The sequence below is a fragment of the Varanus komodoensis genome, unplaced genomic scaffold, assembly GCF_004798865.1.
Source record: "Varanus komodoensis strain SLA01 unplaced genomic scaffold, ASM479886v1 scaffold1, whole genome shotgun sequence".
NCBI classification, from domain to species: domain Eukaryota; kingdom Metazoa; phylum Chordata; class Lepidosauria; order Squamata; family Varanidae; genus Varanus; species Varanus komodoensis.
Genome location: NW_025335268.1, coordinates 40,346,196 through 40,361,217, shown reverse-complemented (window position 1 = coordinate 40,361,217; position 15,022 = coordinate 40,346,196). Strand labels below are relative to the sequence as shown.

General features: G+C 40.7%; 1 protein-coding gene across 9 annotated transcripts in view; it reads left to right on the top strand.

Moving 5' to 3' along the window:
- STXBP5 (syntaxin binding protein 5) overlaps nucleotides 1-15,022 on the top strand; it is a 159,264-nt gene that overhangs the window by 85,030 nt on the left and 59,212 nt on the right. For all 9 annotated transcript variants that reach the window (XM_044423071.1, XM_044423062.1, XM_044423096.1 and 6 more), the window contains exons 9-10: nucleotides 5,403-5,481; nucleotides 11,273-11,427. In XM_044423071.1, coding sequence (XP_044279006.1) covers nucleotides 5,403-5,481; nucleotides 11,273-11,427 — 234 coding nt within the window. The remainder of the gene's footprint in view (nucleotides 1-5,402; nucleotides 5,482-11,272; nucleotides 11,428-15,022) is intronic.

Here is a 15,022-nt window from a genome sequence, read left to right as displayed (position 1 = left end):
AGATTGTGAAGAACATTTTGGGAGAGTATTCATTCATGGAGTCATCAGAAGTCAGAGATAACTTGATGCCACATAATGAAAGAGTTTATATGATTATTCTTCGTGGTCCCTGTGCATCACATGTGTGGAGCTGTTCCAGGAAGATTCCAAAGCTGATTCATTGTTATTAGAGGGGAGGCCAGCCCATGGATGCACCTAGTGTGAAGGCAGGGCTTTCACCAAGATCTCACTTCTTCTTTGACCACCACCATGAGCACATCAGTGAGTTCCTTGTCCACTTAACTCACAAAGTTGTTTGTCTCTCGACTACCCTTCAGATTCCTGTCTTCTCAGTTCTTTTCGCATCACTTACCTCCTCTTGTTATTCTTACCTCCTTCTTCCCTCTTACTTTCACTTTTGTTGAATAGACAAAATGGCGCTCAAAGTTATTGTCACACACTGCAGAATTCCAGAATGGGAACTCCCTCCTACAAAAGGCCACTGCTTTTTTTTTTGCCTGGGGAAAATTCATGTTGTCGACACCTGCTACCATTGCCAGACTTTCACCAAACAGGCAAGAAAACATTGGACTTTGCTTAAAAACCAAATTGTGGAGCCACACCCTCCATGCAGAGGATGCCCAGTCATCCACCTCAGGTGCTTCTATTACTTCTAATGCAGATGAAAACTTAGATCCTCCCCCATCCTCCCAAAAGTATCCAAGATGGGGAAGTAAAAAAAAAAAGTGGGCAAAAAGAGCAAGGCTCCAAAATTGTTCCCCCTTTCTAAGGAGTAGGAGAGCAGTAAATGTACTCAGAAATACTCAGACATTCCTCCTATTACTGGCCCCCTGTGTATTGAAGACATGGTGTCAACACGAGATCCAGGGCATTGTTCTGCCCTGTTACTGAAACTGATACATGAACCTCAGCTTCTGCAAAGTACTCAAGTCTCAGAAAGTGATATTTGTGATCCATCGCCAGCAATAATACCGTGGCCAGACCTAGTCTGAACACAGAGATACATCTCCCCTGTACCTTCCATGCCAAACTTTTTTCTCCATACCAAGCAAGATAGACACTGCTACTGCTCTCAATCTCCAGTGTCTGACAAAGACCTCAAAACCTGTCAAACACCACTTCCGTATCACAGGGATTTCAATATGGGGTACTGTAGAGAGTGCTGGGGTTCAGTCAACTCCAGTCATGGAAGACTTCCTAGGAGCCCAGCCAGATTCGATTGATATTTTGCCTGGGCCAATCTTAGTTTTACTGTTTAACCTTCTGGTCTTCCTAAGATTTCTAGACAAACAGCTCCACCATGTTACACATTGTCTTGCTGTAGCTTGCCTAGCCATAACTCAGACTTACTTGAGCATACTCATTCCTAACGTGGACACTATACTTCCATCTTGGCTACATCCTCAAAAAAGATGGAGGCCTTTGCCTGATCCTCAATTTTAAGGGCCCTCAAATCAATACATTAAGCCTAAATTTTTCAGAATGGTTTCTCTCTACCCCATTCTCCAACTGCTCTGTGAAGGCATTTGGTTAACGTTCATAGACCTTAAGGATGCTTATTTTCATAATTCAGTCAAGTAGTCTCACAGGCATTTCCTCCATTTTCAGGTGAATGACAAACATTTCCAATTCACCATCCTCCCTTTTGACCTGGCAACTGCTCTCCATGTGTTCATGAAATACTTGACTGTTGTTTGTGCCTACCTTCATCCCAAATGGGGTCCATGTATACCCCTATCTAGATGACTGACTATAGTATAGTTCCTTGCAGAGAAGATTCTTTACTAACTACTAATTTCACATGTTTTCTATTTAGACAACTTGGTCTCTACATTAATTTGACTAAATTTTCTTTCTCTTACAAAGTCAATTCACTTTGTCAGAGCTCGACTTGATTCCACCTCTGCGAAGGACTTTTCATCTCAGGACAGACTATCTACTCTGACCAAAGAGGACACTTCCCTTATCAATACTCATTTGGTGACCACCACAACAATCCAGTAGTGCTTTCTAAACCTAATGTCCTCATCAGTTCCAGTTGTTCCTCTTGCTCAACTGCATATGAGACCTCTCCAACCCTGGTTTCTAGAATTGTTCAATACCAGGACCAAACCTCATTCCACCAGGCTGCACATCCCTCATTTTGCACCTCTCTCTGTTGGTGGACAGACAAGAGCAACACCTCCATTGGGGTCCCATTCTCCCCACAAGACTCCCATCTTACGATAAGCACAGATGCCTCCCTTCTCACTTGGGGAACCCAGTGTGGTCATTCTATCATCCTACCACTTTCTTTCAGAGTCTTTTCAACCCCATAGAACTGGCTCTTCATTCTTGAGATATCTGTAGGGCATTTGATTACTACAAATCCAGGACTCATCCAACAATTACAGAGACTTTTCATAGTGTATGGTGGCCCACACCATGGAATGTCTGTCTCCTCCTAGAGCAGGTCCTCAAACTTTTCCACCAGGGGCCCAGTTGAAAGCTGCCGGTGCTGGGTGCGGGCCGGAAAGGTGGCGCCGGCGGTGTGTGCGGGCCAGAGTGGGGGCTGCGCATGCGGGCAAGCCGATGAGGGGGGCGGTGGGGCATACGGCAAGACAAGGTGAGGCAAGGCGTGGTGGGCATGTGCGCCTGGCGAGGGGAGGCGAGGCGCAGGTGGGGGCGGACACATGCTGTAAGGCGCACGCATGAGACTGCGGCTTGCTTGCTTGGAGATCATTTTCTCCGAGCGAGCAAACTGCTGCATCCCTGCACGCGGGGCGAGGTGGGCGGCGGCGTGCATGCACGGCGGGTCCAAATGGGCATGGCGGGCCGGATCTGGCCCCCGGGCCTTAGTTTGAGGACCCATGTCCTAGAGGCTCTCTAAATGCATAGTCCATACTCTGTCTCTGGCCTATGCACTCTTTGGTCTCCAAATCTCAGGCTTCATTAGAGCACATTCTACCAGAACTGCTTTGACCTCCACAGCCTTGTACACAGGAGTGTCTCTCACCAACCTCTGTAGCATGGTAACATGGTCAAATCCTTCAACCTTCATTCACCATTATTGTCTCATTGTTCAAGCGAGAGAGAACTGTACCTTCAATAGAACTGTCCTGTCCTGTCCTCCCTACTCTGTTGAGCAACACCACCCTCCTCCATGAGGTAAGATTGCTAGTCACCCACATGTATGATATACAGAGACCACAAAGAATAAAGGCAGGTTTTCTTACCTGTAACTGTCTTTCTTCAAGTGGTCATCTGTGCATTCATACATACCCACGCCTTTTCCACTGGTGTTGTGTACATACAGTATATCACAGAAGTGAGTACACCCCTCACATTTTGTAAATATTATATCTTTTCATGTGACAACCCTGAAGAAATGACACTTTGCTACAATGTAAAGTAGTGAGTATACAGCTTGTATAACAGTGTAAATTTGCTGTCCCCTCAAAATAACACACAGCCATTAATGTCTAAACCGCTGGCAACAAAAGTGAGTACACCCCTAAGTGAAACTGTCCAAATTGGGCCCAAAGTGTCAATATTTTGTGTGGCCACCATTATTTTCCAGCACTGCCTTAACCCTCTTGGGCATGGAGTTCACCAGAGCTTCACAGGTTGCCGCTGGAGTCCTCTTTCACTCCTCCATGATGACATCACAGAGCTGGTGGATGTTAGAGACCTTGTGCTCCTCCACCTTCTGTTTCAGGATGCCCCACAGATGCTCGATAGAGTTTAGGTCTGGAGAAATGCGTGGCCAGTCCATCACCTTTACCCTCAGCTTCTTTAGCAAGGCAGTGGTCGTCTTGGAGGTATGTTTGGGGTCGTTATCATGTTGGAATACTGCCCTGCAGCCCAGTCTCTGAAGGGAGAGGATCATGCTCTACTTCAGTATGTCACAGTACATGTTGGCATTCATGGTTCCCTCAACGAACTGTAGCTCCCCAGTGCCGGCAGCACTCATGCAGCCCCAGACCATGACACTCCCACCACCATGCTTGACTGTAGGCAAGACACACTTGTCTTTGTACTCCTCACTTGTCTTTGTACTCCTCACCTGGTTGTCACCACACACGCTTGACACCATCTAAACCAAATAAGTTTATCTTGGTCTCATCAGACCACAGGACATGGTTCTACTAATCCATGTCCTTAGTCTGCTTGTCTTCAGCAAACTGTTTGAGGGCTTTCTTGTGCAGCATCTTCAGAAGAGGCTTCCTTTTGGGACGACAGCCCTGCAGACCAATTTGATGCAGTGTGCAGTGTATGGTCTGAGCACTGACAGGCTGACCCACCACCCCTTCAACCTCTGCAGCAATGCTGGCAGCACTCATTTGTCTATTTCTCAAAGCCAACCTCTGGATATGACACTGAGCACATGCACTCAACTTCTTTGGTCGACCATGGCGAGGCCTGTTCTGAGTGGAACCTGTCCTGTTAAAGTGCTGTATGGTCTTGGCCACCATGCTGCAGCTCAGTTTCAGGGTCTTGGCAATCTTCTTATAGCCTAGGCCATCTTTATGTAGAGCAACAATTCTTTTTTTCAGATCCTCAGAGAGTTCTTTGCCATGAGGTGTCATGTTGAACTTCCAGTGACCGGTATGAGAGAATGAGAGCAATAACACCAAATTTAACACATCTGCTCCCCATTCACACCTGAAACCTTGTAACACTAACGAGTTACATGACACCAGGGAGGGAAAATGGCTAATAATGCCCAATTTGGACAGTTTCACTTAGGGGTGTACTCACTTTTGTTGCCAGCGGTTTAGAAGTTAATGGCTGTGTGTTGAGTTATTTTGAGGGGACAGCAAATTTACACTGTTAACGCAAGCTGTATATTCACTACTTTACATTGTAGCAAAGTGTCATTTCTTCAGGGTTGTCACATGAAATGATAAAATATTTACAAAATGTGAGGAGTGCACTCACTTCTGTGATATAATGTATTTCTGACACAGCATTGACACATCTCCTGTCCAAATGTTCATTTATGTGGAGGTCTCATTCTCACAACTGAAATCTCGGCAGGAGCCCTGCCTACATGCTAGGCATGCCTATTGGCCAGCTTCGTGCCAAATAATAATTAATCTGCTTTGGAATCTTCCCAAAACAGTGCCATGCATTTGTGCAGAGCCCACATGTGTGAATGCACACATGACAACTCGAAGAACAACAGTTACATGTAAGAAAACCTGCCTTTTCTGGAGATCATTCAAGACAAATATTAAAGATCATATCAACATAGTTAACTTACTTGACTTAAATATCCAAGAACTATATTAGTAACATAATATATTATTCATGTAACTTTTCTAATATCTGGCAACATTCTAAGATTTTGATGTTGGTTTTAAGTTTTTGACACTTTTCAAGTTAATTTTAAATGTAATTAAGAAAATATTTTGTTTTAGGAAAGCAGGTTAAAGATGGAAAGAAGCCAGAGCCTTGTAAACCTATTCTTAAAGTGGAATATAAAACTACCAGAGCTGGGTAAGAACTAAGAAACAACAATCTAATTCTGTTTACATATTTATACTGAATAAACATGGAGGGTGCAATTCAGAGTTCTCATGAGCAGAATTCCAGTCACAGGATATTCCTTCAGAAGAGGGAATGCAGGCAATATTTTTTTATTTTCTTATTTCTTGTATGTTTCAAGTACTCCTTTTCATGCTGAAGAGATACTTCCCTCTAGAGCAGCTTTTTTTTGGGGGGGGGGCATAGGGACTACAATGCAAGGAGGAATGGCCTCCCCTGTCCTCTATTGGATCTGAGACCCTGCCAAAAATGGAAAGTTGTATGCAACCAAGTCAGTCTTTGTAAAAGAAAAAGATCTGAAGTACTTCTGAGGTTTTTAAATGTGGTAAAGTCAGTTTATGTATTAATGAACTCTTTTCTTCTGTGATGTCAGAAATAGAGTGGAAAATACTTTTTCTCAGGTTTGCAAAAAATTATATTTTATTAAAGAGGAAGGGAAAGCCCAGAAGCTCAGACACCAATCTTTTAGTACCAGCTAAAGGTGGGAGCAGCAAGCACAATGGAGATTTTTGCCTGGTCATAACTGTGACTGAGAACCTCTAGTAGGAAGAGTAGTAGCAGTTTTGTATCCTACTGTTTGCTTCCTGTGGGTGGGCGGCCACTGTGTAGAATGTTGGACTAAATAGGCCTTGGATACAGCACAAAATTATGGGGAGACATGCATTCGCTCTCTCTTTTTCTGTGCACACATGGGTGTTTGTGTCTACGCGTTTAAAAGAATGAGACAGAGGTTTGCAACATTGCCCTTACAGGATTTAAGTATCCAGGAATAAAGTGAATAATGTATTTAATGTTTGACATATGTTACTAATGGATGTGTATGCATTTTTATATAACTCATAAGGCATGTAGAAACACCTACCTCCCATACAGTGCCGTTAAAATTGAGGTTTTGGTTGTGGCTCAGTAATTTAAAATGCATAAGAATGTTTTGCTGTGATCCCTATTTGTAGGTGGTTTTTATCTAAAAAAATACAGGCTAGCCAAAGAAAAATACCTTTAAGTGGTGCTTGGTTAAGTATGTGCTTAAATATCTTCCATTGAGTTGATTAATTTAATAGTTGGCATAAAATATTTTAAAGTGTGTAGCTCTGGATGGATAATGCCATAAATGAATAAAATGATTTATAACCCCCCCCCCGCTTTGCTTCCCACTAGCCGTCCTTCATTTTATGTTTCTGCTTGATACCAGTAATTGTGCCTTCAGAATGAAGTGCATAACTAGCACTTCTCATAACTACTTTATTTTAAAGTAATGCACATGCAAACTACATTATTTCAACTAACAGAACATTTTCAGATTGAAATGTATAAATGTTTGTATCCAGAATTTTCTGTCCACAAGTAGAAGGGTTCATGCCATTTCTGGAGGGAACTGGGACAGAAAATGAAGGGTAGTGATTTTCACTGATTCCACCTTCCTCTGCAGCTTCAAGAAACTGCTCCATTATCAGATTTTTAAATCAGCTTTTCGGGGACTGGGAAGAGGAGGAATTAGTAGAAAACACTGCTCTAGATATGGGTGCAAACCCAGATCTAACCCACCAGCTGCACAAGCCAAGAGATTTTACATAGATGACGAGTTCTCATCTTTGCCTGCCATCACTCAATTGCCTTCTACTCCATGACCATATGAGGCTAATATAACAGAGTTATTTGAAAATGTCATGGTTTGAAAAATGAATAAATTGCATTGATAATATTGCATACATTGGAATATTGGCATAAAAATGTGTATGTATGTATTTATTTAGAAAGCTTCTATGCCGCCCCATTCGCCGAAGCCTCGGGGCGGCTCATAACACAAAAATAGAATGTTTTAGGCCCAAAGCATGAAGAGGTGGGAATAGGAAGAATAAAGAAACAAAGGTGACATGGGCCAGTTAAAGAAAAATGCACTGAGGCATTTGCTTTTTTGTGTATAGCTATTGGAACCCAAAGAGGACTGGAAAGTAAAGAGGCAAATCATCAAGTTCTTCATCTCCCTTTTTATTATAGCTTATGTAGATGTTACATTGAGGAGATATACCTGTTATATATGAACGTGTAAAACCGCTAGAGTGTAAAAGCCATAATGTATGTTCCGCAAATGTTACATTATCTGAACATCCCAGTGCATGGTCTAGAGCAGTGATGGAAAACATTTTAGAGACTGAGTGCCCAAACTGCAACCCAAAACCCACTTCTTTATCACAAAGTGCCAACACTGCTATAAAACCTGAATACTGAGGTTTTAGTTTAGAAAAAACAACTCATACATTTGCATCTTTTGTCTTAAAAGAAAAACACAACAACAGCGATTTCAATGATGCAAGCGGCTTTTTATTGAAATACTTTTGCACAATTAATGTGATATTTGCTGCTGTATGCATGCTGATAATTTGTCAAACCTTGGCTCATACTTGGTTAGTTTGAGAGCAACACAAGCAGCACTCAGGTCATCTGTTAATCTGTTTCTTGTATCAGATTTGATATAATTCAAAGATGAAAACAGCTGCTCACAAGCATAAAATGATCCAAACAAAGTATGAAAAGCAATCCCAAGTGCTTTCATTGACTTAAAATCATTTGGCAGAGAATTCCACACTTTAAGGATTTCAATTTCAGAACTACCAACTGTGCTGTCCTTTGTCATCCCTTCACACTCTGTTTTCTCACATGTTGCATGCAGGTGATAGAATTTATTTTTCCAGATAGAGCTTTCTTGAAATTTCAATAGCTCCATTTCCAGTTTTTCTAAATGCATTTTTGATTTGAAAAATATTTTCGCTCCCCACTTTCAAGGTCTCTTTCAAAAATCTGCAGTTCAAAACATCTCCCAAATGTTTTGATATCACAAAACATCTCTTCTGCTGTTTTCCCTACATCTTGTAGTTTTTTGTTCAGTATATGAAGCGAGTGTACTGTTCAAGAACAGTACATGAACTACACTACAAGTGTAGTGTAAAATCTGTAAAAAACATGAGGTTGTTAAGCCAGGTCATATCAGTGAGCTGTGGATATTCCTGCCCTTTTTCATTCATAAACAGCCTAATTTCATCTATGCAGGCTACAAAACTCTCCAGGACTCGTCCTCTGCTCAGCCACTGGACATTATTGTACACAAGTAAAGTATTATACTGTGCCTGAACTTCATCAAGAAGTTTTTGAAACTGTTGAAAATTAAGAGCACGAGCCATGATGTAATTCACTATTTTTGTGACATCTTTGAGGATATTGTCTATTTTTTTGCTGCTTTCCCTGGCACAAAGAGCTTCTTGATGTATAATACAATGGATTTATTATGCATCCATGGATGTTTTGCTTCTTTAACAAAGAACGTTATGAAACCAGATGTTGTCCCCACCATGCAAGGTGCCCCGTCCCTAGTAATTGAAACCACTTTTTCTGGTCCTATGTCTTGTGACAAAAAAGCCTCCATCACAGCATTATAGATATCTATCCCTTGTGTTCTTCCAGGCAAAGACATCAGTTTCACCAGTTCTTCTCTCATGATGTCACCAACAGCATAACGCAAAATTACTGCTAGCCTTGCATGGTTATTTATATCTGTGCTTTCATCCAAGCACATGGAGTAATAGGCTGCCTTTTGTAAGTTAGTGGTGAGCTTCTGACTAACATCACTTGCCATGCGCAGGACTCGATCTTTACCAGTATTTCTGCTAAGTGGAATCTCAGAGATGCATTGCATAATTTTATCCTTGTTTGGGAAATCATGAAAAAGGGAGTTACTCCCAGACACCATGGCCATTTTGATAATATCCCCATCAGAGAGGGTCTTACCATGTTTTGCTATGCACAGTGAAATTTGAAAGCTGGCAGCTGTCAGATGATTTGTTTTAGAAGGATAGTTGCTAAAACTACAATACTGGGAATGCTATTTCCTCAATTTCCCTTCAAGAAACTCTTTCCTTTAAGTTGCATCAAGTTCAGCAACACTTTTGTGGTTGGTGTCAAAGTGCTGTCTGACACTTGATGTGTGACACACAACACAGAATACATAATGCTTTCCCATTGCGTTCAGTCACTCCAAATGACTTTGTCCAGTCCTCTTGGAATGATCTTCCACTATCTGTTTTCAGTTTTGCTTTTTTTGCTGTAGTCATTTTTTGGGTTCAAGACTTGGAGTCTACAAAAACACGAAATTAAAAAAAAAAAGTGAAGCCCCCAATACAAATCTATCCCTATACTAAAAATAGCTAACACTATTAGTTAACACTGAAGAATTGGATATTCCCTGAATTAACAATCTACGGCAGTGATTCTCAGCTGGGGTTCCTCTGGAATTTGGTGACCACCAGCACAAGGGGGCATTGTTCCACTGACCACCAGCTTTTGACCTGCTCTGAAAAAGGCATCAGAGTGTATTTCCTACCTTGTGGGGGCTTCTTCTAAAATCACAGCCAGTCCAAGCAAATCCCTGGCAGCACACTGACTGGCCATGCGAAAGCTTGGCGAGTTGTGGCTAATGAGCGATGTCGTTGCCTGGCACCATTACTCTTTCTGAATATGTGTATGGCTGCTGGGGTGATGCTGGGGCAACTTGGCTCATGTGCCAACAGAGAGGGCTCTGCATGCCCACTGCAGCATGCATGCCATAGGTTCACCATCACTGGTCTAGAGCTGTTAATGCCACTGGAGTGCTGAAGCTAAGTAGATATAGACCTGATCAGCCCTTTTGATGGGAGGCAAGTAGGACATAAGCTGAAAACTCTTTTAATCCCTCGGAATGAAATCCATTGGAGTATGGGACAATGGACAAAGCACTAAGTAGCTTCCATTTAACATGGAATTCAGATTTAATCTCACTTAAAGTAGACCCATTGAAATAATTGAAACATAAAAGCCATCATAACTAATATAGGTCCCACCAATTTTATCATCTTACCCTAAGTATGGTCAAATGTAGATCCAAATTATTTTGTCTTTCTTTTGCGTAATAGAATGCATAGTAAACCTTTAATAAACGTTGACTAGTTCACAAAATTAAAAACCAAGTAATACAATAAAAGCAATTGCCAATAAAGTAATGTAAGTACATAAATGATAAAATAACCATTACAATCATGAATTAAAAGTACTAAGTTATTGAGTAGCTGATAAAATATAGAATTCTTCAGTTGCTTCTGGAAAAACATTAGTGTGGGGCCTTGCAAGCCCTTTTAGGGAGATAATTCTGTAAACAAATTAACTTTTACATCTGTTTAGCTTCATATAGGCAAGAAGAGATCAAGCGTGGTGTGTATGTGTTGCCCTTTCCAGCAAATATTGCCTTGACTTAAATTTGCAGAAGAAGGGTAAAGTTGATGCTTGCTTGAATCAGCCACCAAATTTTGAGAAAAGCAAAAATTTAGGTTTGCATGCAGTGGCCAATAATGATCCCTGTCCCTATGTTGCTCTTTAATTTTAATAATAATAGTGGTATTTCATATGAATTCTACATGAACTTTAAAAGGAAATTTCTGTTTTGAATTAGAATAGTATTTGTACTTTAATATACTATTTGAAATACTGAATTTCTGTTACCTAATAGTTAAAAATCACAATTGACTGTTGCTCAGACCAGTGCATCATGGGGTAATTAATTTCATTAGGCATGCTAGTATTCCTGCAAAACAGGTGACTGTCTACATGTCATGCTGAGTGCTTGTTTGGTCTCTTGATCTTAAATAGTTTGATGAAAACAGAACCATCCTAATGCAAATGGTAATAATCTTAACTGTGTACTTATCTGTCTTTCCAGAGAACCTTTTATCATCTTGTCAGGTGGCTTATCATATGACACTGTGGGAAGACGACCCTGTTTAACAGTTATGCATGGAAAGAGCACTGCTGTTCTAGAAATGGATTATTCAATAGTTGATTTTCTAACCCTCTGTGAAACTCCATACCCTAATGGTAGGTTCTGAACAAATTCTTCTGACCTTTTTGACTTGATGATACAATTTCAGAATTAATTTCCTGCTTATATCACTTTAGGGGAAAACTAGGTCTGCTCAGTGTAGATGTGCTGACATGAAGCAGGCCATGGAGTCATATATATCCTTTTCCTACTTCCTTATCCGTGTGCGTTGACCTATATCTGACCTCTACCTCTTTCGGTATCATTTGTTGCCATCCTAAACCCAGTTGAAATTAAACTGGATAACTTACAAAATTCATGTAACCACTTGGCTTTAAGAACTCAGAGATCTTTGTCGTTTTGATCCATCATTCTGCCTTCATGAGCATTCTAGAACTATTTTGGTTGGAAGCCTTCCCTGTTGCTTCCTGTATATGACTTCCATTTGAAGTTTCTCTTCAACTGTTACCAAAGCATTTAGAACCATTTCCATTGTCTCATTTTCAGATATGATTGAAGTTTTTTTTCTTTCTATATACTTCATTCTGTTCTTTTGATAGCATTTCTTTTGTCTTCATATCTGCTCAACTTCAGGTCACAAGTAACAAGAGAGAGCTTTCTGAAGAATTTCACATACAGAAATTCTGCCATTACATTTTGAAAATTACAACATTGGCCTTTGGACTTTTCTGTGTAAATAGTGATAACCCTACATAATATATATTTAAATTCTTACTGCCCCAGAGCTTAAGCTCTCTGGTTGGTTTGCAACAATACATAAAAGCAAGATGATAAAATGCAATGCAAATACCATAAAATTAAAGCAGCATTAAAATTTCAAAACAGATAAAACATACAGTAAAGAATTGCCCCGTAAAAGAAAAACACCTGAAATTGGTAATCCTCTCAAGCTCCTGAGTAGAAGCCTAAAGCGCTGTCTTAACATGATGACAAAAAGATGACAGAGTTGGCACCAAGTGAGCCACAGTGGGGAAGTTGTTCCCTAGAGGGAGATCACCACAAAGTCCTTCCCCTTGTTGCCACCGTCCAAGCCTTCCTTAGAGTTGGCACTTGGAGGATAGGGACATAGCTCAACTACCAGCTGGAGCTGGTAGAAGGCACTATGCACCACTGAGGTCACCTAGGGCTTAAGTGACAAGGATGGATCAAGGAGAACTGCCCAAGCTGCAAACTTGCTGCTTCCAGGGAGTACAACTCCATCTAGAACAGGTTGAATACCATAAATCCATTCAGGGGAACCATTCACTAGCACCAGTTATGTCTGGATTGAGTTTCAGTTTGCTAGTCCTCATCCAGGCCATATAGCTATACCAGTCTAGCACATCTACAACCTTACCTGCTAATACTAATTTTATGTCAGTATATTCTTGAGCAATGTGCTTGAGAGGTTAAAAGCTAGCTTTTTGTATGAAGCAAGTCAGAGACAATTCAGTCTTGATTTTTGGCTTGGTTTTGGGAGCCAAATTGCTCTGATCACTGATCACCTAAATAGATAACTTTTGCCAGAAGAAAGACAGATGGTATCACCCTTTTAATTATCTTAGATCTCTTGTTATGGACTGCTTTTCTGAATTGGAGGATATAGATATTATGGTTGGTTTATACTTTCCTGAAGTATACATTCAAGAAAGTAGTTCTAGAAGTTTATTCTTTCTAATGGTTAGAGTTCTCCTACAGAGTGTTACATGATTGCTTTTAGTGTCTCATGCTGACACAAAACCACAGGTTATCTGGAGTCTTAGGGTGTGATATGATTACTAGACTAGTGTCTCCCCAGCTCAGTTTTCCATCCAGTTGAAGCAATGGAATCCTCGAATACATGCTTGAGATCAGTAATAAACTGGTCGAGGGTGAATAAACTTACAGTTAATCTGAATAAGATTATTATTGGGTTCTATACACAAAGTAGATTCCTTTTTGAACAGGATCATGCTCTCCCTGAATCTCTTATAGAGTATCAGTTTGGAGGATAATACTGGTAGCAGCTTTATTCCTGGATTCCATAGGCAGTTCCCTGAAGAGCTATTTTCTGTTCATGTGTACCTGTGCCTTTATTGGAAGATTGATACTTGGAGGTTGTTGTACATGTCTTTGTGACTTTTAGATGAAATTATTTTAAAACACTCTGCATGGGTCTGCTTATGAAAATGATTAAGAAACTTCAGCTATTAAATAATGTTGCTTGTGTGGTAACTGTTACACATTATCAGAGTCTTAAGTGGTGAAATACCTGTAGTAGTTAATTGATACTAAGCCCAATTTATATTAAAGCCCTAAAACATCATGGAACCACTTTCCATATAAGTTTCTGTAAAATTCTGAGATCAGCTAGTTAGGTCCCGGTAATTACCATTGTAGAGATATTCTGAACTTCCCAGCTTCTAAAAAGCTTGTCTCAAATGTGAGGAGAGATACTGTGTAAAGACCATGAATTCCTTCTCAGATCAAAGTCCATGGTATAGAAGAGTTCCTGGTATGCTCTTGACCCAACATTGCTAGCTGTCATTGACTGAAGAATTCTCTTCACCAGACTTGCCCCAGCTCCCAAATCAATACACTCCCCACCCCCCCTCTCTTTGCCTTTTTGTTGCTGGCAGTGGGAGCTGCAGTGGCAGAACATGGGAAGAGAACAGGAGCAAAGTTCTTCCTGTCCTCCTCCATTAGCCTGATGAACAGAGTATTAAACACCAATACAGAAAGCCAAGTGCATCATGGGAGTGAAAAATACTGTAAGGAAATCTTCCTTGGGCTGGTTTCATTTTGTTCTGCCTCAAGGATTTAGCTAAATTGGGGTGGGAGAGAAAAGCAAAGGCTGAAACCATTTGAGAAGTGGATTACAATTCCAACACAGCCAAGTCCTTGCCGCCCCTGCTTTTCATTTCTGTTTTCAGGGTCATTATTTGACATATAAAAGGAGTGAATGATGTGATGACTTGGTGGTTACCATTTTAGTCCACACTCTTTATGTTCAGATGTACCGCTTCCCAAGATGGCAGAAAAGGAAGGAGGAAAGGAAATTTCCTTTACACCAATTGCTGCTAGTGACACTACTGACAATTTAGTGAAGAAAATGAGATGATAGGGCTGGCTATCTCTATATCTGCTATATCATCTCATCTCTATCTGCTATATCATCTCAAGAAAATGATATAGCAATAGGGCTCGTTGCTTTTGTCAGCAATGAGTGTCAGGAAAGGGAGAAGTAATTCATCAGGCTCTCCAGTTGGCATAAAATCTTATTGATGTTCTTCTCTAAACACAAAACAGAAGCTTGTGGATTATTTCTAAGTCAATCCAAGGGGAGTTGTGGACATCTTCCCCCTCTATAATGCCAGAAACCTGGCATCTACAAGACATAGTAGTCCTCAAATTCTTCTCTGAATTCTTCTCTGAATTCATTTTGCCTTAGACCTGCCCTAAAGGTTGGAAGGTGAACACTGATGGTATGAAAAAGCAGATTTTTTGAGTGCCAAGAAATTTCACCTGGAACCCTCCAAAACTTTCCTTCTTTGTACCCAGTGTTTGCTGCCCTTCTGGACTGTTTGGTACCACTGTTATCCTTTTGCATTGCTGCTTCCTGAAGTTGCAATTCCCAGTCAATCAGGGAATATATTATGAATATCATGATGT